This window comes from Colletotrichum phormii, assembly GCF_030913505.1.
Source record: "Colletotrichum phormii strain CBS 102054 chromosome Unknown BDP81scaffold_26, whole genome shotgun sequence".
NCBI classification, from domain to species: Eukaryota; Fungi; Ascomycota; class Sordariomycetes; order Glomerellales; family Glomerellaceae; genus Colletotrichum; species Colletotrichum phormii.
In genome coordinates this window covers 117,848-140,745 of record NW_026851468.1, presented here as the reverse complement: position 1 = coordinate 140,745, position 22,898 = coordinate 117,848, and the positions used below count along the sequence as shown (strand labels likewise).

General features: G+C 54.2%; 12 protein-coding genes across 12 annotated transcripts; 6 read left to right on the top strand and 6 right to left on the bottom strand.

The window, feature by feature from the left end:
• Positions 1-539: 539 nt before the first annotated feature.
• Positions 540-1,559, bottom strand: BDP81DRAFT_330847 (quinate dehydrogenase; the record flags this gene model as incomplete). The annotated part of the gene is made up of 2 exons (XM_060585452.1): positions 540-635; positions 696-1,559. The coding sequence occupies 2 exons, from the start codon at positions 1,557-1,559 to the stop codon at positions 540-542; spliced, it is 960 nt and encodes a 319-aa protein (XP_060439914.1).
• Positions 1,560-2,851: 1,292 nt separating this feature from the next.
• On the top strand, positions 2,852-3,907 carry BDP81DRAFT_331119 (3-dehydroshikimate dehydratase; the record flags this gene model as incomplete). The annotated part of the gene is made up of 1 exon (XM_060585481.1): positions 2,852-3,907. One exon carries the CDS (start codon positions 2,852-2,854, stop codon positions 3,905-3,907), a length of 1,056 nt encoding a protein of 351 aa, XP_060439913.1.
• A 1,055-nt stretch (positions 3,908-4,962) lies between these two features.
• Positions 4,963-6,266, top strand: BDP81DRAFT_464887 (inositol monophosphatase; the record flags this gene model as incomplete). Its single annotated transcript, XM_060594209.1, has 6 exons — positions 4,963-5,140; positions 5,224-5,275; positions 5,345-5,788; positions 5,851-5,922; positions 5,983-6,108; positions 6,158-6,266. 6 exons carry the CDS (start codon positions 4,963-4,965, stop codon positions 6,264-6,266), a joined length of 981 nt encoding a protein of 326 aa, XP_060439912.1.
• A 65-nt stretch (positions 6,267-6,331) lies between these two features.
• BDP81DRAFT_330915 (iron-containing alcohol dehydrogenase) lies at positions 6,332-7,486 on the bottom strand (the record flags this gene model as incomplete). The annotated part of the gene is made up of 2 exons (XM_060585463.1): positions 6,332-6,894; positions 6,949-7,486. 2 exons carry the CDS (start codon positions 7,484-7,486, stop codon positions 6,332-6,334), a joined length of 1,101 nt encoding a protein of 366 aa, XP_060439911.1.
• Positions 7,487-7,775: 289 nt separating this feature from the next.
• BDP81DRAFT_438361 (WD repeat domain-containing protein jip5) lies at positions 7,776-9,745 on the bottom strand. The gene is made up of 2 exons (XM_060591315.1): positions 9,032-9,745; positions 7,776-8,943 (listed from the first exon to the last, which is right to left on the bottom strand). The coding sequence occupies exons 1-2, from the start codon at positions 9,297-9,299 to the stop codon at positions 7,949-7,951; spliced, it is 1,263 nt and encodes a 420-aa protein (XP_060439910.1). The 5' UTR covers positions 9,300-9,745; the 3' UTR covers positions 7,776-7,948.
• On the bottom strand, positions 9,576-10,368 carry BDP81DRAFT_114185 (uncharacterized protein). The gene has a single exon (XM_060581519.1). The coding sequence runs from the start codon at positions 10,307-10,309 to the stop codon at positions 9,854-9,856; it is 456 nt and encodes a 151-aa protein (XP_060439909.1). The 5' UTR covers positions 10,310-10,368; the 3' UTR covers positions 9,576-9,853.
• Positions 10,369-10,576: 208 nt separating this feature from the next.
• BDP81DRAFT_502121 (family 18 glycosyl hydrolase) lies at positions 10,577-12,003 on the top strand (the record flags this gene model as incomplete). The annotated part of the gene is made up of 3 exons (XM_060595555.1): positions 10,577-10,644; positions 10,736-11,033; positions 11,120-12,003. The coding sequence occupies 3 exons, from the start codon at positions 10,577-10,579 to the stop codon at positions 11,894-11,896; spliced, it is 1,143 nt and encodes a 380-aa protein (XP_060439908.1). The 3' UTR covers positions 11,897-12,003.
• A 2,864-nt stretch (positions 12,004-14,867) lies between these two features.
• Positions 14,868-15,396, top strand: BDP81DRAFT_453968 (membrane-associating domain-containing protein; the record flags this gene model as incomplete). Its single annotated transcript, XM_060592886.1, has 2 exons — positions 14,868-14,943; positions 15,005-15,396. The coding sequence occupies 2 exons, from the start codon at positions 14,868-14,870 to the stop codon at positions 15,394-15,396; spliced, it is 468 nt and encodes a 155-aa protein (XP_060439907.1).
• Positions 15,397-17,371: 1,975 nt separating this feature from the next.
• BDP81DRAFT_114157 (glycerophosphoryl diester phosphodiesterase) lies at positions 17,372-19,340 on the top strand. Its single transcript, XM_060581518.1, has one exon. It carries the CDS (start codon positions 17,618-17,620, stop codon positions 18,866-18,868), a length of 1,251 nt encoding a protein of 416 aa, XP_060439906.1. The 5' UTR covers positions 17,372-17,617; the 3' UTR covers positions 18,869-19,340.
• Positions 19,341-19,369: 29 nt separating this feature from the next.
• On the top strand, positions 19,370-21,004 carry BDP81DRAFT_438353 (diphthamide biosynthesis protein 2). Its single transcript, XM_060591314.1, has one exon. The coding sequence runs from the start codon at positions 19,382-19,384 to the stop codon at positions 20,936-20,938; it is 1,557 nt and encodes a 518-aa protein (XP_060439905.1). The 5' UTR covers positions 19,370-19,381; the 3' UTR covers positions 20,939-21,004.
• Positions 20,993-21,385, bottom strand: BDP81DRAFT_114150 (uncharacterized protein). Its single transcript, XM_060581517.1, has one exon. The coding sequence runs from the start codon at positions 21,279-21,281 to the stop codon at positions 21,048-21,050; it is 234 nt and encodes a 77-aa protein (XP_060439904.1). The 5' UTR covers positions 21,282-21,385; the 3' UTR covers positions 20,993-21,047.
• Positions 21,386-21,489: 104 nt separating this feature from the next.
• Positions 21,490-22,190, bottom strand: BDP81DRAFT_330762 (uncharacterized protein; the record flags this gene model as incomplete). Its single annotated transcript, XM_060585443.1, has 2 exons — positions 21,490-22,047; positions 22,137-22,190. The coding sequence occupies 2 exons, from the start codon at positions 22,188-22,190 to the stop codon at positions 21,490-21,492; spliced, it is 612 nt and encodes a 203-aa protein (XP_060439903.1).
• Between the last annotated feature and the right edge of the window lie 708 nt (positions 22,191-22,898).

Below are 22,898 nucleotides of genomic sequence, written 5' to 3'. Positions count from 1 at the left end.
TGGCATTCTCCAGTGCTAAATCGGTTTTCGTGGACGGTGCAACATTTCAAAAGACACTATCCATATCCGTACGGATACTCCCTGGGCTCAGCGGTTACGCTGATCCGCCGCTCAGGTAAGATCACAAGGACAGAGGTTATGTGGAGAAGTGTAGGGATCTGAAAAGTGTGTGCCAGCTCACGGGAGAGTTCTTACCCGGCAGGTTACTAGTCCCCGCTCGGTGTTTGTTATGCCAGTTTGCATTGAAAGGACAAAGAACATCTAACCTAGCACCAATGACGCTACGCATGGCATAAGTCCAGATCAAGTTGACTAAGAAATTGTGAAAGATTTGTACGCATAGATGGTCAGAAGAATACTTCCGAATTCGTGCACGAGTTCAATCCAAACCTGTTGAGTAAACGCCCTGCAGTCACCGAGGTAGGAGTTGCATCATCAAACCATAGAACTTCAAGAATCTTCATCAAAGTCATCTTCTTCTGTTGAAACAGTCGCTGAGAATCTAGCTATGCAAGGCGTCTATGGTGATCATTATTCTTTTACAGTTTTGAGTGTTGTGAGAGCTTTGCCGCAATCACCTCCTTTACTTTTTGTACGGGAAGTTCGTCGACCTCCTTGCCAGTCCAGTATCGATCCTGTTGAGTTGTTAGAGATGTGTATAAAAAAGATGAGGCCCAAGCTGTGTATTGACTGACCTGTTCAAGACCCTGGTAAATCATGGCCTCAGTGCCCAGAATGACCTGCCAGCCGGCATCCTCTGCAAGGGCACCGATTTCTGTGTAAGGCGTAGGGTTGTAGCACATCTCGAGGATAGCACCCTTGCGATCCTTGTGCAGGAACTCGACGAGAATCTCACGCGCCACAATTTCCTCTGGTGTCTTGGGAGTGAAGTTGGGCACGCAAGCCACAATAGCGCCGGGGGCCTCGAGGTCTCTCGCCTCCTCGACGGTGGAGACGTGATACAGATTGTCTCCATAACCCCGCGCGGAGCACTCCTCGATGACTGCGTCGACCTCGCTCTTGTCACGGTTGACGAGGTAGATGTCGGTGGCCTTCATCCACTTGCGCAGAGCGTAAACGGCACTTCTGGCCGCACCGCCGCCTCCGATGACCAGAGCCGGCTTGTTGTGGTAGACGGCATCCGCATCGGTGACGTTCTGGACAAAAGACTCACGGACGCCGATAACGTCCGTGTTGGTGCCGCAGTATATCCGCTTGCCGTCGCGTTCTCTGATGAAAAGTGTGTTGCAGGCACCAACATCGCGGCACTCATCCGTCAGCTCGTCGAGGTGAGGGATGATGGCAACCTTATTGGGCATGGTGACTGAGCTGCCGTAGAATTTGGGGTGCTTGATGAGTTCCAGGAACAGCGGCAGGTCTGCCGAGTCCAGTCTCATTTGCTCCCATTTCAGGCCAATACCCTCGTAGATGGTGGTGTGCAGGAGTGGTGACAGGGAATGTGTAATTTTTTGGCCAAACAGGTAACCGTGGCGGTCAAGCTGTTCAATCTTGACCGCAATAGTGTCTTCCACCTGCTCGACGGGGGCAGCACTAGCCATTGTTGCTTGATGTGAGTTGGTTGAGTTTAGGAAAGTGAGTGAGTGATACTGGGGGTGAGATCAAGGGTTGTCTGTCTCTGTCTCTGTCTCTCTTGTTTGGTAGTTTCGAATGGTATCTGCAAGGCTGCTGTGCAACTGACTGAAGAACGGTAGGAATGGCGTTATGGCAAGATGCAACAAATGGAGAAAACCAGGGCTCTTTTTAGTCTAAAATCCGGTGGGAATTGTCAACCGCAGAAAATGGGGGGAAAATGGGGTCTAATGGAAGCCACTTTTTGTGCCTCGCTCTTACTCCCTTCTTGTTGTCTCCAAATGGAGATTCATCGGTCCAATGATAGCTGTATCGAATTAATCATTCTTGCGGAATACGGGGAAAAGTCCGGGGCACTAGAACGGGCTTCTCAAGATCGCGTGGAATCCGCATCAGGGCTTTTCCCATCGGCATCTCGCCGCGATTTCTGAGAGGGACTTCCGGCAAAGAACTCTCCAGTCAACAGCCAGTGAGAAGTGCCGGACAGTCTGGGCCTCGGAATGGTGGGCATACGACACCAAAGACGCCCGCCCCCCTGTTCGTTTGGTGCTCCCACTCATCCGAGTGCCAGTCTGGAGAATGTTTATCCTCCACTTTGGAGAAGTGTTCTTCCTGACAACCGGCGGCGCCTGACAAGTTCAGCGTCACCAGCCGTCAGTCTAGCTTCCCACGCCTTGGTTCAACCACCACACTTGGTGATGGGCACCGTACATCCCGCTACCACAGGCTCGGGGTGTGTAGACGTGCTGCAGAGCGTCATTCAGACTGGTCCGGCTACCCTCGGGCGCCCCAGAAATCCCCAGATCGGTATGCTTGGAAACATCTGACGCCGATAAGATGGGGTAGGTGGCGGGTGAATGACTTTCCTCCTCCTCCCTCCATCGCCCCTCGGGCGTCCGGTGTGGCCCGGATACAGTATGGCAGCAGACGAGATCATTGGGTAAAGCCACCTACCGTTCTCTGCGACAGAGTTGCCGTATGGGTCTGTCATTGCCATTCTGCTTAGATACAGGGATCGAGAGCTGCAAATAATCTTCCCGATCCCCTGCTGCCGAGGGCAAATGTATACCAGTAGACGTCCGCCTCTTTAGACTCAGGTACTCCCTCCATCCTACTTCTAAGTCCATCTTACTATTCTCAATACCAGAAAGACACCCACCACCTTATCGAAGTAACTTTGTGTTGTCTTCGCATTCCATTCGCACTTTGATACCCCTTGCTATTTTATCGCCGCCAACCTCACATCTCACACACAATCACAATGCCTTCCCGGTTAGGAATCAGCACAATGTCGCTCGGCCGATGCTGGGCAGGCCACAGCTTTGAGCACAAGATGGACATGGCCGCCAAGTATGGCTACCAGGGCATCGAGCTCTGGCACGAGGATCTCATGGACGTTGCCGAGCAGTTGCTTGGCGGTGCTGCCTTGATCGACAACCAACTCGCAGCTGCTGGCATTGTTAAGAGGATGTGCGACGTCCGCAACATCGAGATCATCTGCCTTCAGCCTTTCCAACACTTTGAGGGACTCATCGACCGTGAGCAGCACGCCCGCCGCATCGAGGAGTTGCGTGTTTGGATCCAGCTTGCCCACGTTCTCGGCACAGATCTGATCCAGATTCCCAGCAACGTCTTGCCCGCAGAGCAGGTTTCTGAGGATCTTGAACTTCACATTGCCGACCTTGCTGAAGTGGCCGACATTGGTGCTGCGTCCAACCCCCCTATCCAGTTCTCATATGAGTCTCTCTCATGGGGAACGAGGGTCGATGTTTGGGAGACCTGCTGGGAGGTGATTCAACGGGTCGACCGGCCCAACTTTGGCATGTGCCTCGATACGTTCAACATTGCCGGTCGCATCTTTGCGGACCCTACAGCAGCTTCCGGAAAGGTCGTCGATGCCGAGCAAGCCGTTAAAGACTCTATCCAACGGTTGCTCACGACTGTTGATGTCTCCAAGATTATCTACGTGCAGGTCGTCGACGCTGAGCGCCTCGCCGAGCCTATCTGCGAAACGCACCCCTACTACAACGCTGAGCAGCCGCACCGCATGTCTTGGTCAAGAAACTGCCGTCTATTCTACGGCGAGTATTCAAGAGGCGCGTATCTTCCCGTCCGGGAGCTTTGCGCCGCGATTTTTCAGGGTCTCGGTTTCGAGGGCTGGGTCAGCTTTGAGCTGTTCAACAGGAGGATGTCAGAGGAGGACCACGGTGTCCCTGAGGAATTGGCAAAGAGAGGAGCCGTCGCTTGGTCTAAGCTCGTGAGAGACATGAGGCTGAGAGTAGAAGAGCCATCAGCACAGGTTACGGCGTCACTATGAGGGGAGAAGACATGAAGATTGAACATTTTGCATAGCGATTATATAGTATTTACACTACTGTTTCTTTTTCTTTGAGGAAAACAATCTTCATATTGAAGTCTCCAGATCAACATTGGCTCCTCCTTTTCGATTCCGTGTGCGTGACCCCATGAAGTTTCCTACTTCAACAATAGTTGAGACGCCTAGGCATACGGACGTGTGATGTATGAACCTAGTTATAGAGCTTTAGTTATCGATAACGGCTCTTCAGTTTATTGTATTCCAGAAGAAAAACTTCACAGTATTGATGCAGAGGATCCGGCGAATCGTTTCTATCATGTGCTAGTCTTGAGATGAGCCCGATTAATGAGTTTTTGATGAAAAGTCAATCAACTTGGATGAATTTCCACGCTCAGATTCGAAGTACGATGAGTCTTTGTCTTCACAAGTCATCAACTTCTCAAGATCTGCCAACACAGGAGCTTTGCCAATGCTTACACGGCTGCATATTAACCGCCGTGTCATTTCACATAAGATCCAGGCCATCCCTCTCTATGTTTTACTCCGTTTTCACTCATCCTGGAGCTCTCGAGGTGACAATGTCGCAGAAATATGAGTGAGTGCCCCTCCTTTCTCGGAAGTCCACCACCAACCAGCCTTAGTAATGGACCTTTTGGCAGTGTTCCTTGACCTCTAAGGATCCGGTTAGCGGCCTATGGGACCATTTTTGGGCTCTTTAGGCGGGGCCCTATGCGGGGATGCCCCGCTGATAGAGCACCGGACGTCATCCGCTGTGCTTCCGCAGTGGATGATTCTTCGGTTGGCGGCGGCCCAGCCGTCGAGTCACCACCGATTTGCAGCTTAGGTGCTCTGATAACGCAAGCTAGGTGAGCCCGGTGCCGACTGCGGACAGCTTGTCTCGTTGCCTCGTGCTCTTTCTCGCAGTTTCACACAACTCTCTCTGACTCTGATCTGACTCTTCCATTGTTTGGCTTGCTCTCCTCCTAGCTTTACCGTGCAGCTTGTCTACCAATCTTTCCAGTCATAGGTCATACGAATCACAGAAAACCGTCACAATGGTCGACATTAGCGACGCCGAGCTCCGCGAAATCTACGACTTTGCCATCCAGTTGGGCAAAGAGGCGGGAGAGATGCTCATGACGGCGGCCAAGTCAAGATGGGGATCCGGAGGCGAGACGCAGGCATTCACAGAAAAGGATAACTCGGTCGATCTGGTGACCAAGACAGACACAGGTGCGTTGACTCTGCATCTGCCGATATCCCAATGCGCGTTGAGGCAACTTGTTTCTTGCTGACAGCACGGTGCCCGCTCCTAGAAGTCGAAGCTTTCATCCACACATCCGTCGCAAAGAAGTATCCCAGCCACAAGTGAGTCGACTCACCTGATAGCCTCGACTCTGTAATGTCTCGGACAGTCTGATATTGACAAGCTTGCAGCTTCCTAGGCGAAGAGACATATTCGGCCGGCGCATCGCGTGACTACCTTGTCGACGAACGGCCGACATGGATTGTTGACCCCCTCGATGGCACCGTCAACTTCACCCACTTATTCCCAATGTTCTGCGTCTCCATCGGATTCGCTATCAAGGGCAAGCCCGTCATTGGCGTCATCAACGCCCCCTTCTTGAACCAGACTTTCTCGTCGCTCAAGGGACATGGTGCGTGGATGAACGAGACACAGAGGCTGCCGCTCGTTCTAAACCCACTGCCCGCCAATGCGCCTAGCGGCTGCGTTTTCTCCTGCGAATGGGGCAAGGATCGTCGAGACACACCGGACGGCAACATGCACCGCAAGGTCGAGAGCTTCATGAACATGGCTGCCGAGCGTAAGGGACGCGGCGGCAAGGGTGGCATGGTGCATGGCATGAGGAGCTTGGGAAGGTGAGTTCGAACACGTCTACTGTGTGGTATGGCTTGGATGGGGACGCTTGCTGACGATATAGTGCTACTCTGGATCTGGCATACACAGCAATGGGATCATTTGACATTTGGTGGGAGGGCGGATGCTGGGAATGGTGAGACAGCCCGACCATCACAGACTCAACAAGGCACGGGAACTGACACAACTGCTTTAGGGACGTTGCTGCAGGCTTCGCGATTCTCGAGGAGGCCGGTGGTCTCGTAACAATAGCCAACCCTCCCGAAGACACGAGCGTCGTCCCGGAAGCGAAGCTCGGCGGCAGACTTTACCTCGCTATTCGGTTCGTCGAGCCCTCGGGCGGAATGCTAGACATTGCTAACACTACGCAGACCCGCAGGATCGACCGAGACCGAGACGGCACGAGAGGCGCAGGAAAGAGTGGTGCGGGAGACGTGGAAGCGAGTAAGAACGTTGGACTACTCGAGACCCGGTGCGTAAAGCATGTAAATGGCAGAAGGAGAAGGAGAAGAAAGACAAATAGAAGGAATCCAATTCAATCGAGTCTAAAGATCAGTCTGTGCCTGCTCCCCAGCCCACGCTCTGCGGATGATTTCACGAATCGTAACCTTCTCCAGAGGACGGGGATTCCAATATGGCTTATCGGATGCCACGTCAGCAACGCGGTCAATGTCCTTCTCCTGCATACCGATATCCTTGAGGCCCGTAGGGATGTCCAGGACCCGGAGTAACTTATTCAGGCCAGCTACGATGCCCGCAGGCGAATCCTCGGTACTCTGCGCGAGAGCGAAGGAGAGCTTGGTCCTAGTGTCCTCGGGAAAGGCCTGCGCGTTGAACGCCATACTGTGCGGCAGGAAGATCGAGTGTGTCTCGGCGTGAGGGAGATTCAGAGTACCGCCGGCCGCGTGAGCCAGCTTGTGCTGTAGCGCGATGCCGGTTGCTGCCGCCAACAAGCCAGCCAGGAACGCGCCGTACAGAGCCGAGGTGCGTGCCTCGACCGAGGAGGGGTCTGACACAATCACTGGTAGGGCACTCGACAGTGCCCTGATGGACTCCAAAGCAAAGTGGTCTGTCAGCGGGCTAGCCTGGCGGGAGTATAATGCTTCAACTAGATCAAATGTCAGTTCCTGCTTAAGAAATAACCTTGGGATGGGCGGCCTACATGAGTGCGCCATAGCGTTGATACCACTTGGACCGCTGACTTTTACCGGCAAATCCATGGTCAGGTCAACGTCGTAGATGACCACCTTGGGCAAGATCTTGGGGTCTGTTGTTGACGTCTTCTTTCCATCTTTTGTCTCCCCGATGATGGGTGTCATCTCGGAGCCCGAGTACGTTGTTGGAATAGCCACTTGCGGCATGCCGGTGCGAAGAGCAATTGCCTTTCCTAGACCGACGGCACTGCCGCCTCCGACTGATATGAGAACATCGCGGCCCTGTGCTCGGTCAACGGCGGGACCGATGATGTCGCTCGGGTTGTGGACAATGGCAGTATCGAGAATTTCCACGTCTGAAAAGCCTGTTTCTTTCAAGCTGTCCAGGATCCTTTTTGCGAGAGAAGTCCGAGACGGGGAGCAGATGATGAGAGGTTTCGAGAACTTGCGGGACTGGAGTTCGCCGGGTAGCTCATTGACAGAGCCCGGCCCGAAGAAAACTTTGGGGGTGGTGATGCCAAAGACAAAGGGATTTATGGTGTCCATAGCAAAGGGTAGATATTCAGTGCCTGTGTATAGGAGAACGAATTCTGGTGCATGTCATGAAGGAAGATATAGGTAAGTGCGTTTATACAGGAAGCTTGCCGTTCATTCTGTCAGTCGTTTGTCATCGGCGGGGAGCGGGGTCCGACCGCTGCGGAGGTTACCCAAGTCCCGGGCCCGGCGTTGGAGGTCGGCAGTTGACAGCTGGGCCGATACGTGGGCGGAAGAAGCATCTCGTCACACGATTCCAAGCCCTCTAATTCTTTTGATGAAGTCGCCAACTGCCGTCAGGCCATGCTCGCTCTCTTACTCCGAAAGGCAAAGATCTCCCAGGACACCAGAACGCCAGGAGTAGAAGTCACTGCATCATCAAGATGCAACAGAGTTGAAATGGTTCCTTGAATGGCTCATCCTTTTCTACAGACGGCACTGGAGGGTATCATTAAGTAAATGTAAGATATCAGTCTAGTCCAAGCCGTCAAAGCCTAGGATGCCGTGCGCGCCCATTGGGCCAAGCTTGTCGGCTCCCGTGTTCTGGCGCTTGCTTCGTGGCTTTGAATCGTCATCACTGTCGCTATCATCATCACTGTCGCTGTCTGCCCGGCGCTTGCCAGAGGTCTCGTCATCGCTATCGCTGTCGCTATCCTCGTCACTGCCTTGGGGCTCGCCCTGAAGCTCGGACAGCTCCTCCCATACCTTAACCGTCCTACCGCCGGCAGTTATCAGGCGATTCTGAGAGTCAAAGGCAACGGAAATGACACCTTCAACGTCGTCATGGCGGAGATTCAGGGACTTGTCGACCTCCCTAGTTACCAAGTCCACCACCCGGAGGCTACCATCACCGAGGCCGACGACCAGCTTCTTCCCCAGCCCAAGCTCTTCGGGGACCAAGGCCAGAGCGTCCAGACTCTCACCGCCGCTCTTGCCGCCGTCAACGATGATGCGTTCTTGTTGGTCATCCCAAGCACCCTTGTCCCAGACCGTGACCACCCCGGAGCCGGATCCGACAGCGACGATACCGTTGTTCCTGTTATTCTTGGGGCCGAGGCCGGGGACGTAGGCAGCAGATAGCAGCTCGTCTTCTTGGTCGTCGGAGCGGACAAGAACGCCTCTGCGCACATCTGTCACAGCGAGCGTCGTTCCACCAATAGAGACCCATTGCTTGGAGAAGCCAGAGGTGCTCTCGGCGGAAGGAGGCAACGGGACGATGGCAGAGACGTAGTCGGAGTGAGGGAAGTGTGTCTGAGCAGGCTTGGCCGAGGGGACGCCGTCCCGCAGGTCAAATATGTGCATAGCTCCGGAGTCGCAGCCGAGAAGGAGGCTCTGAGAACTCAGAACGTGCATGAGTGTCGGGGCGTCGATCTGCTTATTCGAGGAGGGGATGATGACTTTAGAGATGACCTTGCCGGTCGTCGGGGAGAAGTGCTTGATCAAGCCATCCGTGCCGGCGGAGTAGAGGGCTATCAATTCAAAGAAGACAAGTCAGCCAGGGTTTCGAAGAGAAAATGCCATTGATCTTTGTAGCGCATTAGGCGCATAGCTACGTACCAGAACCATCGTGGCTGTAGGCCAGGGCTCTACAGCTTCCCTTGTGACGCCTTGTGCGCCAGACGCTGTCGATAGCCCCACGACCGCTTGATGCTATGCTCGTATCGGGGTCATCGGAAGCTTCAGAATCGTTGTCGCCGGAGGAAGGGAGACGGAAGGTTTCGACGTGGCCGGTAGACAAGCCAACGGTCAGTAGCGGCTCGGTAGGGTGGAGGACCTGGGTGAAGACCTCGGCGGAGAGGGGGAGGGTGCAGAGGTTCTCAAACATGATTGCTGCATCAATTGGGCAGATGAAGCTCTGTTGCAGAAATACCAGCTGTAGCAATGTGCGAAGGAAGTCGTGGGGACCCAAGTTGAGGCGGTCTCAAGGTCGAAATAGGCAGGAAGCTGAGCGATGGGAGAGGTAGCTGGCTTAGACACACGCAGGCCGGCGGCGGGATGAAATTTTCAAGGTGAAGGGCTCACCGAGATGTGGGTACCCCGCTAGAGCTCTCACCGAAGCGCAGACCTTGTTCCTGCTCGAAGTGAAGAACGGACCGGGAAAGACCTGGTCGACCTGTTTGGAAGCTGCAAAACGCACAATACCCGAGCGCTCGGTTTCGTGTCTCTTTGTTGCCAGTTCCCAACAGCCTAAGGGATCGGTCAGTTGGGATGCCTTACCTTCCTGGGTAGGTAATACCTTAGGCTGGCAAGTAATCATGAAGAGGTTCGTCCACCCGCATCAAAGTTACGTTCGAGTTGGTTGGGTCCCCTCCGCTGCAACACACCAACCAGCCAGTCATTGCGTAAGCCGGCGACTTGAAGACTGTCCCACCGGCAAAGTCACCAACTGAACTGGCGCAGACATTCGGGGCTCGGATGGAATGAAGATTGTTGATATGCATCATTTTCCATTTGCTGCACCCTTTCCCATCCTGATTGCTCGAGGTTTCTGAAATGAGAAGAGAAACTGTGAGTCCTAAGGTCATTCCTGGTACATATCTTGTTGTCTTCAGAGTGCCTTCCATTCCATGAAGTTGTTCGTAGGTATCTACTCCGTACGTACCTTACGAATATTCGTATCTGCTCGCCCTCTGCCGTCCTGGAAAGAGCGTCCCGTCGTCTTAAGGTTAATTGCTGCGGGGTCCATCCCCTCCGGCAAGCAGGTGCGCCAATGCCGCCAAACACCACTTGAGCACCGTGGTAGGGCGCATCCGCCACAGCGGGGTTCCTGCACCGAGAAGATCCCGGCGGAAAGAGGAAGTTGAGGAAACATCGGACACCCGGCAGCTGATTCATCTGCCGTTTCTCCTTCTCTTTTGTTTCGCCCGTCTTTGGCCTGTTCCTTTGCGTTTAAGTCTGCTGCCCATCTTTTTGACTATCTCTAACTCGACCCCAACACGCTCTCTCTCACCTTTTGTTTTCATCCCTCGTCTCCAAGCTCATGCACGCGCCCTGTGAGAGCTTCCACACCTCGAAGCCATCATCCCTTACAACGCTGGCACCGACATGAAGCTACTGTCCACCGCTCTGGGCGGTCTGCTCATACTTTTGCAGTCCGCCGCAATGGCCTCGGCCCAAGAGACCGCCGAAAGGGCTGCATCCGATCTCAAATGCGTCATGTATCTCACTGGGTGAGTAAATAGCTTCTACTAACACTCATCACAAGGCGGCTTGAGTAGGTGGCTAAGGTAGACGGACATGAACCGCTAACGCAAGCCACAGCCAACACCCAAACGTCCCCTCTAGAGAGCTTGTGTCTCACATCACGCACGTGGAGCTGGCTTTCATGAACTCGGACACCTTCAACAAGGACGTGGCCGAGTGGCCCCTCTTCACCACCGTCGATAAGGTCCGTACTCAGTTCATGCCGGGCACCAAGGTTATGGTCGCCATTGGCGGCTGGAGTGACACCAAGGGCTTCGATACCGCCGCCCGCACCCCGGAGTCGCGAAGGAAGTGGGCCCAGAATGTTGCCGACATGGTCAAGGCAACCGGTGCTGACGGTATTGATATGGATTGGGTGAGCTTCAATCACTATACCTGTGGCCATTACAAAGACCCGCAGCAGAGACAGTTACTAAACCCCAACCCAGCGGTAATGGCGAGGACTACAAGGTTGAGAACAGCACCAACGAGAAGAAGAAGTGGGAGATTGAGGCATACCCCTTGCTGCTTGAGGAGGTCCGCAGGCAGCTCCCCAAGGGCAAGCTCATCTCGGCCGCGACTCCAGGTCTTGAACGCGACATGATTGCCTTCACCAAGGAGACGGTCCCTCGTATCGTCCGCAGTCTCGACTTTGTCAATGTCATGACCTACGACATGATGAACCGCCGCGATAATGTGACCAAGCACCACACAGGCATGGAGCTGTCCAGAATTGCTGTCGATAACTACATGGCCAGAGGAGTACCGGCTCACAAGATCAATCTCGGCTTCGCCTTTTACACCAAGTGGTTCAAGACGACGGATTGCCCCGAGGGCAAAGAGGTTGGATGCCCGACACCACTCATGGAGGATCCCGTTACGGGCGGGGATCTGGGCCAGACGGGAGGCTTTAGCTGGAACGATGGGGTTCAAGAAGACGTAAAAGCCTCTTTCGAGAGAGCTCAGAAGGAAGGCAAGTATGACAAGGAGGGCGGAGGCTACTACTACCTTGACAGGGCCGAGAAGCGGTTCTGGACATACGATACCCCCGATGCCATCCTGCGCAAATTCCCCGCCCTCGTCGACGATAAAAGACTCGGTGGCGTATTCGCTTGGGGCCTGGGCGAGGACGGCCCTGAGTACAACAACCTCAAGGCGGTCAACAAAGGTCTGGCAGAGCGCAGGGGTAGAGGAAGCTTCCCCTGGGGCCCTGGCCCTCACGAGGCTGATGAGCTGTAGGTGACCCCTAGGCAGAGCCAGCAAAGCTTTGCCATCACTTTCTGTGTCAATGTGTGAACAACCAGACTCACTGCCGGGTTGCGCATAGTGCCAATCGTGCACCGTAGCACGTGAACTGAGGACGTTGGCTGATGGATCTCAGCCTGTAACCCCGGGCTTATTTGGGGTTATTAGAGTGTGGTTGACGATGGAAAAGTTGAGAAACTTTGAAGCTGATGAGCGGCCTACTCGTGCTCGCCGTAGCGAGGCCCTATGCAAATACGGTTGAATTAAAAAAAAAATCTTCAACTGGCAACATTGGCTCTGTCGTAGCCCATGCCTGTGCCCTGCGTGTGGTACACATAGAGTGTGTTATGGCTCGGTCGGTTACCCCAGGTTGACAGGCTAACCATGTGGTTGCCGGAACGGACGATGGCGTCTGCAGCTAATTGCCCAGATTCTGTATGGGGATGTATAGGTAGATACGTATAAGAGTCGGTAGTCTGAACAGACTCGCATCTCTGGAGCAGATACCTAACCTGGCGTGTCTGGGTACTCCGTACTGTCTCTCATCAGACACTAGCTTCGTTCACTAACATTCGTGCAGAGGGCTGTCAGGTTGAATCTAGTGGGCGAATAGGGTTGCTCGGCGATCTAACGAAATGCATGTCTCATCCATGTGTCTTGGAATAATCCGCCTCGACGTGATAGCGCTCAGCTGTGTCATGTGGAATTGTTGGCGCCGTGAGTTCGGAGCAGAAGCGCCGCCGTTGATCTTCAACCACAGAGAATCTTATGGTTCGCGGTCAGAGCCGAAGATGAGATTTGAACAAGGATACCTAAAGGCGAGACAGTACCTAGGACGAAAGAAGGACAGGGTCTAAGGGTTCACGGTGTTCACAGGGTTCAAGAGGGTCCATCTCGAAAGGCTTGGAAGACGAGGTTCAAGCTGTCGTTGTTGCAAAAGGGACTCTGTCGATATGGAGGGGCGAGAGGGCGATGGGAGGACGCGTAAGTATCCGCAAAGGGTTGGCTCAGGCAAGAGGCTGAATGAACCTTGAAGTGAAAGGCGAGGCGAGGTAAGCGAGGGTGCGTGGGCGATGAACGCACCTGGCGGTCTGAGAGGCTGTTGGCACTGCAGTGTGGCACTGGGCGGGAGGTTGGAAGTTGTATGGAAAGACGGTGGACTCACGTCATCAGGGATCAAAGTATTCCCCAGCCTCAACTCTGGGCCCTTGGAACCAACCCTTGGAACCCATGCCTTGCAAATGGAAATCCTCGGCGGGTGACGGATATCGTCGTGCCGGAGCCGAGACCGGGCGGGGAGGACCCGCTCTTTGCCGGCGTTGGCTTCACAAGTTCATATGCGCCTGCCTCGATTTGGGCTGGTGGCAGTTGACGCACGAAGACCTTGAGTGCGCGTCGAGCTTGTGCAGCTCGGATGGATGTGCTGGTGATGCCCTTGGCTTGGCTAGCACCGGTAGTTGGTAGACAGTGCGGAAAGGGCGTACGTGTGAGTCTGCGAGATACCTACCTAGCTAAATAAGTGGCTCGACTGATGGATGCACGGGTCCGTCATCCATGCCTCTGCATCACGGGCAAAAGCCTGCAGAATGCAGGGTCGCGGAGAGAGGTGCGGTGAACACTCACACTCTGGACCGTGGAGGCGAGTCGAGCTGGGGAATGTGTTACTGATCTAGGCGAGATAGAGCCTAATAAGTAAATGGCACATCTATGTGTAGTTTTGGATGAGGAGGACAGAGTAGGACGATCGATTGTTCGAGCCAGCGCATGTCTTGAACTATCAAGCATCCTAGGCATTCTAGGCCTCGATGAAGTCAGTTTCTGATCTGTGTTTGTGGGTGTCTGCCAAGGGACCCTGAGACTGTATGCCTGCAATGCCTACAGTGCCAGGGTTCAAGTGGAAATAGCTTCTTTCTTTCTCTTAATTTCTTGCTTCATTTTGAACACTTATTCTGCCTTATAGTCGCGTCAGGCGAGCAAACGTCAACAGGCATCAAAGGGTCGGCAACGGCGTTCCGGTCTAGAACATGGTAGACGGAGCGAATACGGCTTGGAAGTCTGGAAATATCCTGGAGATTGCAGAGACACTCGACGTGTGACTAGACATGACATGGCACGCCTGAGTCTTAGACTCTTCCATGTTCTCCATGTTTGTTTGGTTGACGGGATTTTCGCTGGGATTGCAGATGATGGAAGGTGCGAGGCACGTCTGAGCGACGCTTACCTAAAATCGAGATGAAATAGCGGAGACTACCAGCTAAGCGAGTGTCATCCGCCACGATGAATGGCCTGAAGTGGCTGAAGATTAGCGGCGACTCACTGTTAGCGCCTGTATTTCATTGGCGAGAATGGCCTGTCAGCCCTGGTGGAGGCATCCCGAGGTCGACAATGAGGTCATGGCCACAGCTGGAACCACGTCATTCTCTGCCCTCCACATCACCACACGCCCCTCCTTCCACCTCACCTCACAGGCTCACCCCCCCTAAGCCACGGTAGCATTACGCATCGTCAACTCCTCACGGCTGGGCCAATGTGCCATTTCACGTTGGGTACCTGACAATTTACAGAGTTCTCGGCTGATGACTACGTAGTGGTGACTTAGGTTAACCAAGCCCAACAACGGCGGTCTGGTTTTGCCTGGCGTGTGAAAGCCGAGCTATTTCCTTCCTATCCGATGCGTCTTTCTGCTGCTGCCGCTCCTCCACGCCCCCCGTCTGACGCCATTCTACCTACTAGTGATTCGTAGTCCAACAGGGAAAACTCGCCCAGCGTCTCTCACCTTTCGCACACTACTTATTCAATGCCATTGCCTCTGCCAATCTGATGCCTGTGAAGCACTTACTTCTCCATCCATCCAACCTCATCAACCTACCCAGCTCTTGATACCCTCGCAGACCTGCGATACCTCCATCAATCTACAACATCCCAGCCAAACACATCATCAGCGACAAACATCTAGACGCCCACTATGGTCTCCCTCGTACCTATCGCCCACATCGTGGCGGCCGTCTTTTCCATCATCGAGCTCGGCCTTACTTCATATGGTATGTTTTGACTTCTCCCCACTTCAGCCCTTCATCAATACATGAACTAACACCATTACAGTTGCTAGCGGCTACAACGGCTGGAGCGGTTGGTGGACTCGCTCTCCCGATATCGTCAACTTCCTCATCTTCAACTCCGTCTGGTCACTGCTGGTCCTCGCCTACGTTGGCCTGACCCCTCTGTACATGACCCGCCTCTTCCACAAGCTCGTCTCCCTCGCCCTGCTTGTCATCACCACCATCTTCTGGTTCGCCGGTGCCATCGCCCTTGCCGTCTTTGTCGGCGCCCCTCACTGCGGTGCCAACACATACTGCGGCTCCGCCCAGGCTGCCGTCGCCTTTGCTTTCTTCATCTGGGCCATCTTCATGTTCCTCACTGTCCTTGACACCCTCGAGGCTATGCGCTCGCGCGGCCATGCCACCAAGCACAACCATGCCTACCCCGGTGCTTAAACAGTGACGACCCTTGATGGAAGCGATACAATTTGGCTTGATTTCGAACGGCCTTTGGAATGACGTGGAAATACCCCGAAGTATGAAACGGAGTTATGGGCTATTTGTTTTTTTGGTGTGCTTAGCCACCACACGCAGCAGGTGTTACGGTTTATGTTCGTCGTTAGATGTACGATGTTCCTAGCGAACATGGGTTACTATCCCATATAATACCATCAATTATGCGCGCGAAATTCGAGTTCCATGTGTGTTTTAATAAGCGTGAAGAAGATACCCGAGTTGTTCGTTAAATTGTGTATGCTCTGGAATAGCTATTTGCATTGAGTACGAATCGAGTACATGTCTTTCAGCATTGTCTTCATGGGTTAGAAATCCAAGTATGTGAATTTCAGAGCTTCTAACTACTTACCTTACCATGTCTGTCATTCCCAGGTCTATCTATGTCGATATCATCCAAATTTGGTACCTAACACAACGTTTAAGTGCGTCGTACGACATTCGCCTGATTGGAATGCCTCGAGAATCCATGGATACAAAGTCTCTTTGGTCAGATTATGGTTATCGAGATCAACGTGGGTCGCCCAGGAGCCCTCGCGGGACATCAACGGCTACGTGATGTATCCCATCGACTTTCAGAACCATGAAATCCATTAATAATCCTTTGACGTGAAGCTTCGTGTCATCTATGTCCTGCTTCCAAGAGACATAGGTAGCTCGTGATGAGTTTGGCATTCCGTAGCATTGGAAGTGTTTGACTCCAGCGTAAGAAGCTCATATTTGATTCCCAAATTGTCATGTCTGGTAAGGACGTGCATGTCCTCTTGTACTTTGGAAGATCTCCAAGACCCAACCTTCCGGACTGATGAAGAATTCGTACGGACAGACATTTCAAGCTGTCGAACCTTATCTAGGTCCTGGGGGGTCGCCGCCAATGACTCGTGGGGTTGATATAGGCGTCTTGGCGGTGATCCGCTCTGGTTGAGATACCGTGGTACGGCAGCGAAGCGTTTTTTTTGGCACCGGTGACGCCGGCCTCCGCTTACCGGCTCGGGGAACGGAGACCTGAGCTGTCGGGTCTGAACAGCGAGCACCGGCTGCTGGTAGGCCCGGGGGATTGGTTGGCCAAGACGGGAGTCTGGTGTCGTCGGTCAAGAGTTCACCTCGGTGTATCTGCAGGTTGGGCACGTGCATCGGGTACAACCAGTGAGGTTGACGATGCAATGGAAGGGCAGGAAGGAGGAACTTAGGAAGTCGTGGGTGGTGATGCCGATGTCAACCTTCCTTATCAGCCCTGGACTGCCACCGCCTGGGACGGTGGGACCGGAGCTTGGGAGGGCCCAATTGACGAATGAGGGGACGTCCTGTCGGCACGCAGTTCTGCTCCACAGCAGGTGCGGGGCCGCCAAGGACCGCTAGTGGAGCCGTACCGCCGTTGACCCCTCACTCTTGCGGGACAGCTAGGAAACAACAAACTCGGGGAGCTCCTCCGCATCCCTGAAGCTGTCCTGCCTTGCCCGGCTTGCCTGGTTCGCGGAACACCACCATTTCCCCTTACCTCTTGAGCTCTTTCTGCTTGTCCGGTATTACTTCATAGGTCATACTCTTCTATGTTTCCTTTTCCAGGGTTGTGATCCTTCCATTGACACGTGCTGATAACCAGCGCATTCTACGGTCGGCCCTCAATTCCCCATTCATCTTATCCCATGCTGAGGGTGTTGCCGACCTTGTCCCTGTCCCTCTGGTACACGGGACGGAATCGTACGGACAGGCTGCTAAATCTTTCACAGGGAAGACATCAGACGGCTATACCGAATGCAAGCATGTTGCCCGATATCTTCCCAGGGCCTATCCAATCTGCAGCCTTCCATGAACTGCTCAGCATCATGTTGCTAGACTAGCAATGTATTGGTTATCTTAAACTACGTATTCCGCATTGCGGATCCTGCCAGAGCTATCGGTCATTGCAGCTGCTGGTCGTCTTGGCAAAACAACCACCACGCCCTTCAGACTCCAGAAGAGAGACCTACATAAGATCGGGGACACATCGACTCGCGTCTACTCACGTACCTAGTCTCGTCCCTCTCCCCGTCATCTCTATCCACAGCTCCAGCTCCAGCTCTCGTAGTCCTCCCTCGGTCCTCTTCCCGGCGAGTCCTCAGTTGATTGCTGTGTCCCTTCGTCGTGCGAGACATCGACCAGTCATCATCGACCATTAGTCAAGATGCATCTCAACTCCATCGTCGTCTCAGGCCTCGTGGCTGCCGCTTCCCGGCAGGTCAATGCTGTCCCTTGTCCTAAGCCAGCACCTATCTACAAGCCCATCACCAACATCCAATTGGGGCCGAGACCCTACTGGTTGGTCAACAACATGGACGAGGGTCCTCTGAAGGACAAGCTGCAGTCGTGCTCGGAACAGCCCATCAAGCCCTCCAACTGGAGCATTGGGCACCGCGGCGGTGGCACTATGATGATCCCCGAAGAGTCGGTCGAGTCAAACCTCGCCGGTGCGCGTATGGGTGCTGGCGTTCTCGAGTGCGATGTTGCTTTCACCAAGGACCGCGAACTAGTCTGCCGGCACTCCCAATGCGATCTTCACACGACGACCAACATCGTTACCATCCCCAAGCTCAACGCCAAGTGCACCACACCCTTTACTCCCGCTGGCAACGGTACAGCCGCGACCGCCAAGTGTTGCACATCGGACATCACCGTCGCTGAGTTCAAGACTCTCTGCAGCAAGATGGATGGCTTCAATACCTCGGCCGTCAACCCGGAGGACTTCTTGCTCGGTACCCCGAGATATCGAACCGACCTCTACTCTACATGCGGAACCGTTATGACCCACAAGGAACACCTCGCCATGACCAATGACTTGGGTCTGCAGTTCAGTCCTGAGCTCAAGGTTCCCGAGGTTGAGATGCCTTTCGAGGGAGACTACACGCAAGAACAGTACGCGCAACAGCTGATTGACGAGTACAAGGAAGCTGGAATTGCCCCTGAGCGGGTCTGGCCTCAGTCGTTCTACTACCCTGATATCCTCTACTGGCTCAAGGCCGAGCCCGAGTTCGGCAAGCAGGGCGTTCTCTTGGACGAGAGCGGAGACACCCCCGAGACCTTCCCAGGAGCCGTTGCCAACCTGACCGAGTTCGCTGCTGCTGGTGTCAAGATTATGGCCCCTCCTTTGTACTACCTCGTGACCGTTGAAGATGGCAAGATTGTGCCCAGTTCGTATGCGACCAGGGCCAAGGAGTTGGGTCTCGACATCATCTCATGGTCCCTGGAGCGTTCTGGCTTCCTCGGAGACGAGACCAAAGGTGCTTACTACTACACTTCCATCGCCAACGTCACAAACAATGACGGCGATGTTTACAACCTGCTCCACGTTCTTGCTCAAGACGTTGGTGTGTTGAGCATCTTTTCGGACTGGAGTGCCACTGCCACCTATTACGCCAATTGTTTTGGTCTATTCTAGGTGCTTGTGAGAAGCACGATGAGGTGGTACCTTAGGACAAGCGAATATAATCCAAAAGTATTTCTAATTCTGACGATCATGATCAATGTTGAGATAGAACATATGGTAGAAATGTAGCGATGATGTGAACAACGACACCCATTTCACAAGGAGAGGAGCCGGTTACGACTTGCACATGAATAATGATGCTTTTCTTTTTACAAACAACGATATGAGATATTGCAATATCCGAATTGCGCTATTCATCAGAGAACGACAAAAGCCGTCCACTGCTTCCCGTAGTGTACCTCGTAGAGAAGATAGTTGACCAATCGACTTACAAGAGTTTCCAATTCTAAGTGGGTATCATCCATCCAGCAGATCTATACCGAGTTCACCGACACGGTGAGTTGGGGCCTGACCTTGAATTTTGGTACCCCGCCATTAGCGCAACCCCGCCATCGACCGATTCCTCTTCCTCAACCCGTCAACCAGAAAATAAAAAGTTTTTTTTCTTCGCAACAGCCGGCGGCCATGGCAGAACTCTCAGCGGCACCCGTCCTTTCGACGCCCGCCGAACACACCTTTGAATACCCAACACCGACGCCTCCGCCTCCGCCTCCGCCAACCGCCGACCGCACCCAAGATGAACTCGCTTCCGTCTACGAGATCGAGCGCACGGCGCGCGAGATCAAGGAGGGCGGCTGGAACCGCGTCGCCCTCCAGTTCCCTGACGCCATGCTGCGCGACGCCTCGTGGGTCGCAGAGGCGCTGACGGAAGCCCTGGGCGGCAGCGAATCCCATCGGGTGTATATCCTCGCCGACACGTCCTACAGCGCCTGCTGCGTCGACGAGATCGCGGCCGAGCATGCCGACGCCCAGATTGTCGTACACTATGGCCGTTCATGTCTGTCACCGACGTCGAGGCTGCCCGTTATCTACGTCTTTACGCGGCACACCCTCGATATTGACCAGGCAGTCGAGGCTTTCTGCAAAGAATTCCCGGACAAGCAGCACAAGGTGGTTGTGGTGGCCGACGTCACATATCAGGACCACGTCGTTCCCCTCACCACGAAACTGCGCTCCGCTGGGTACACAGAGTTGCTGTATACCGAAGTGGCACACGACCCGACCGGCACGATCCCGAACCGCAAGATCATCGACTCTTCCTCCTCCTCAAACGCCCCGCAGACCACCGACCTGTCCGAGCGCTCCCTCTTCCACATCTCGACACCACCCCCGGCGCTCCTCCTCGCCCTCCAGACCCGCATGGCCTCCCTCCATGTTCTCTCGACGCCGAGCCTGTCGACCGAGGATCCGACACGGACAACAAATGCCCTCCTCCGCCGGCGCTTCGCCCGCGTCCTGACACTGGCCACGGCCGGTGTGGTGGGCATCCTCGTCAACACGCTCTCCGTGTCCAACTACCTCGGAAGCATCGACCTCCTGCGCCGGCGCATCGCCGAAGCCGGGAAAAAGAGCTACACGGTCGTGGTGGGCAAGCTGAACGCCGCGAAGCTGGCCAACTTTGCCGAAGTCGACGGCTGGGTTGTCGTGGGGTGCTGGGAGAGCGGCCTGGTGGAGGAGGACGCCGGATTCTTCAAGCCTGTCATCACGCCCTTTGAGATGGAGGTGGCGCTGAAGCCGGAGAGCGAGCGCGTGTGGGGCCTCGAGTGGTGGGGAGGCATCGAGAAGATGGACCACGACGCGGTCAGACACGAGGAGGAGGCGCTGGACGAGGACGAGTCGGCGCCGCCAGAATACGACTTGCGCACCGGAAAGCTCGTGGCCAGCCGGCCGATGAAGATGCCGATACGTTCAGCCAACGGCGAACCCAAGACCGGCGACGACAACGGGGAGGAAAGCAGCAGCAGCAAGAAGCCTGGGCAGTCGGCGTTGGTGAAGCGTGAGGTGGGCGAGGTGGCCACCATCAACGGCGTGCTTAGCCCGGGTGCCGAGTACTTGCGTTCACAAAGAACGTGGCAGGGTCTCGGGACGGACTACGATGAGGAGAGCAGTACTGTCGTCGAAGAAGGCCGAAGCGGTGTGGCGCGAGGTTATACGGTTGGCGAGGATGCTGGCAGGGCATGAAAAAGAGCGACGATTGACCGGGGGGGGGGGTTTTTTTTTCTTCTTTTTCTTTAACTCTTTATGAATCGGCGCAAGGTACGGTACCAAAAAAAATTAGACTGGTGAGGGCCTAAAGATACCAAAGTTTTCCATCATGAGTTGACATCTCGATGCTACTTTGTTCACTCATAGGAGAGGGTACCCAACGGTCAGTCGGTCCAGCCAGCCTGCCGTTCTTGGTGTTACGAGGAAGGGAAATCAGGAAGGCAATCATAAGTTCGGAAACAGACGGACAATGGATTGCGCCAAGGGTGAACACGGCAGAAAGAATGTTTTGAATCAATGTCGTTAGATTCGTCATCATTAAGAAGTATGCCGTCCACTATATGCGCCGGGTCGCTGGAATTACATGAACCATCCCTCAGCATCGTTCATATGCTCTCCACATCCTATCGTATCATATCATGGTATATCATCTCGTCTTCTTGTTGTTCCTCGTTCTTGTACATGTCGTCAAATTCCCTCTCCAAAGAAATGCAGTGCGCTTGTCGCTGTTTTCGGTCTGATGGGTCTTAAACGTAGACGCGACGGTGAGAGTGAGAGCTGCGACGGCTGTGGGAGCGATGGCTGTGGCTGTGAGAGCGGTGGCGGCGGTGACGGCCGTGGTGGTAGGACTTGCGCTCGTAGCTGGAGGATAGGTGGTCACCGTGCATCCAGGCGAGAACGGCGGTGAAGAAGAAGAGGATGGTGTTGATGATGCCAAAGACCCAGGATGCCTTGAGCATAGCACAGGGCTTGTTGGTGAAGAAGTTGAAGCGGGGACCGGAAATGGTGACGAGGCCGGGGAAGTTTGCAGACCAGCGGCCGTCGCGCGCGAGGTTTGTGCAATCGACGTAGTTGATGCCGCGAAGGTACCAAACGGCAGCAATGAAGGCGCCAACGAAACCAAGGTCGATGACTGCGACGAAGAGGGCATTTGTGCTGCTGCGGTGGTAGCTGAAGAGGGTAAAGATGGCCCAGGCGAGGGCGAGGACGGAGACGATGAAGAGGACGAGGATGGAATCGGGAACGATGGCGTTGTACTTTACGAAGCCATCGACGAACCAGGCGAGCATGCCCATGGTCGGGATCTGTGATGTCCATTGCATTAGCCAAAATTGAGTAGTCGAGACGATGTTGTTGGTGTTGCCAACTCGTATCAATGAGTGAGAAAACGTACCAAGGTGACGATTTGGAAAAATCGCGTCGCCGCGAACATGACGGCGAACAACATGGTGGGCGGTTGGGAGCCTAGAAGGCCGGGAAAGAAGCTACTGATTGCTATGTGGAAACGATGCGACAAGATGCGACGACGATATGCGCTGGCGGTAGCGGTGGTGTTGTTGTAGTCGTTGTTGCGCTTGCGACAGGCGGCGACGGATCCAAAGAGGTCTTGAGATAGACAGAGACAAAGGCGGCCGATGAACGGGAGCTACCAAGGTGTATAGGTAGAGTGAGTAGGTAGTGAGAAAGTAGAGAAGCAAACTCTTGCAAAGTCACTTATTTTTTTCTTTCTTTCTGTTGCTCGTGTTTTGTTCTAGAGCCCCTTCAGATGAACGGGCGGGTGGTTGGGATGGGGTGGAAGGGGCAGTTAAATAAACAAGGTGCGGCTTGCGTGTGAGAGGTGTGAGCCAGAAACAGAGCCAATGCAGGTCGGGTTTGGGTTTGGGTCAGCAAGTCTTGCAAGTTGGGACAAGCCCATCCGGGGTGGGCAGTAGCAGCAGATTGGTCCGGACCGGGGGGTGTGAGGAAGTGTGGGAGAGAGAGAAAAGAAGAAAAAAAACAAAAAACAGCAAGGCAAGCCGCAACGCGCACCGCCAGGTTTATTTTGGTGGTGGTGGTGAAGTGGTGTAATTCGTTGGTGTGTGAGTGAGTGGTATTAGTGGTGGTTCAGTTCAAATGGGGGAGGTTGGGCTGGATCGCGGGTTGCCAGTCAAGGATC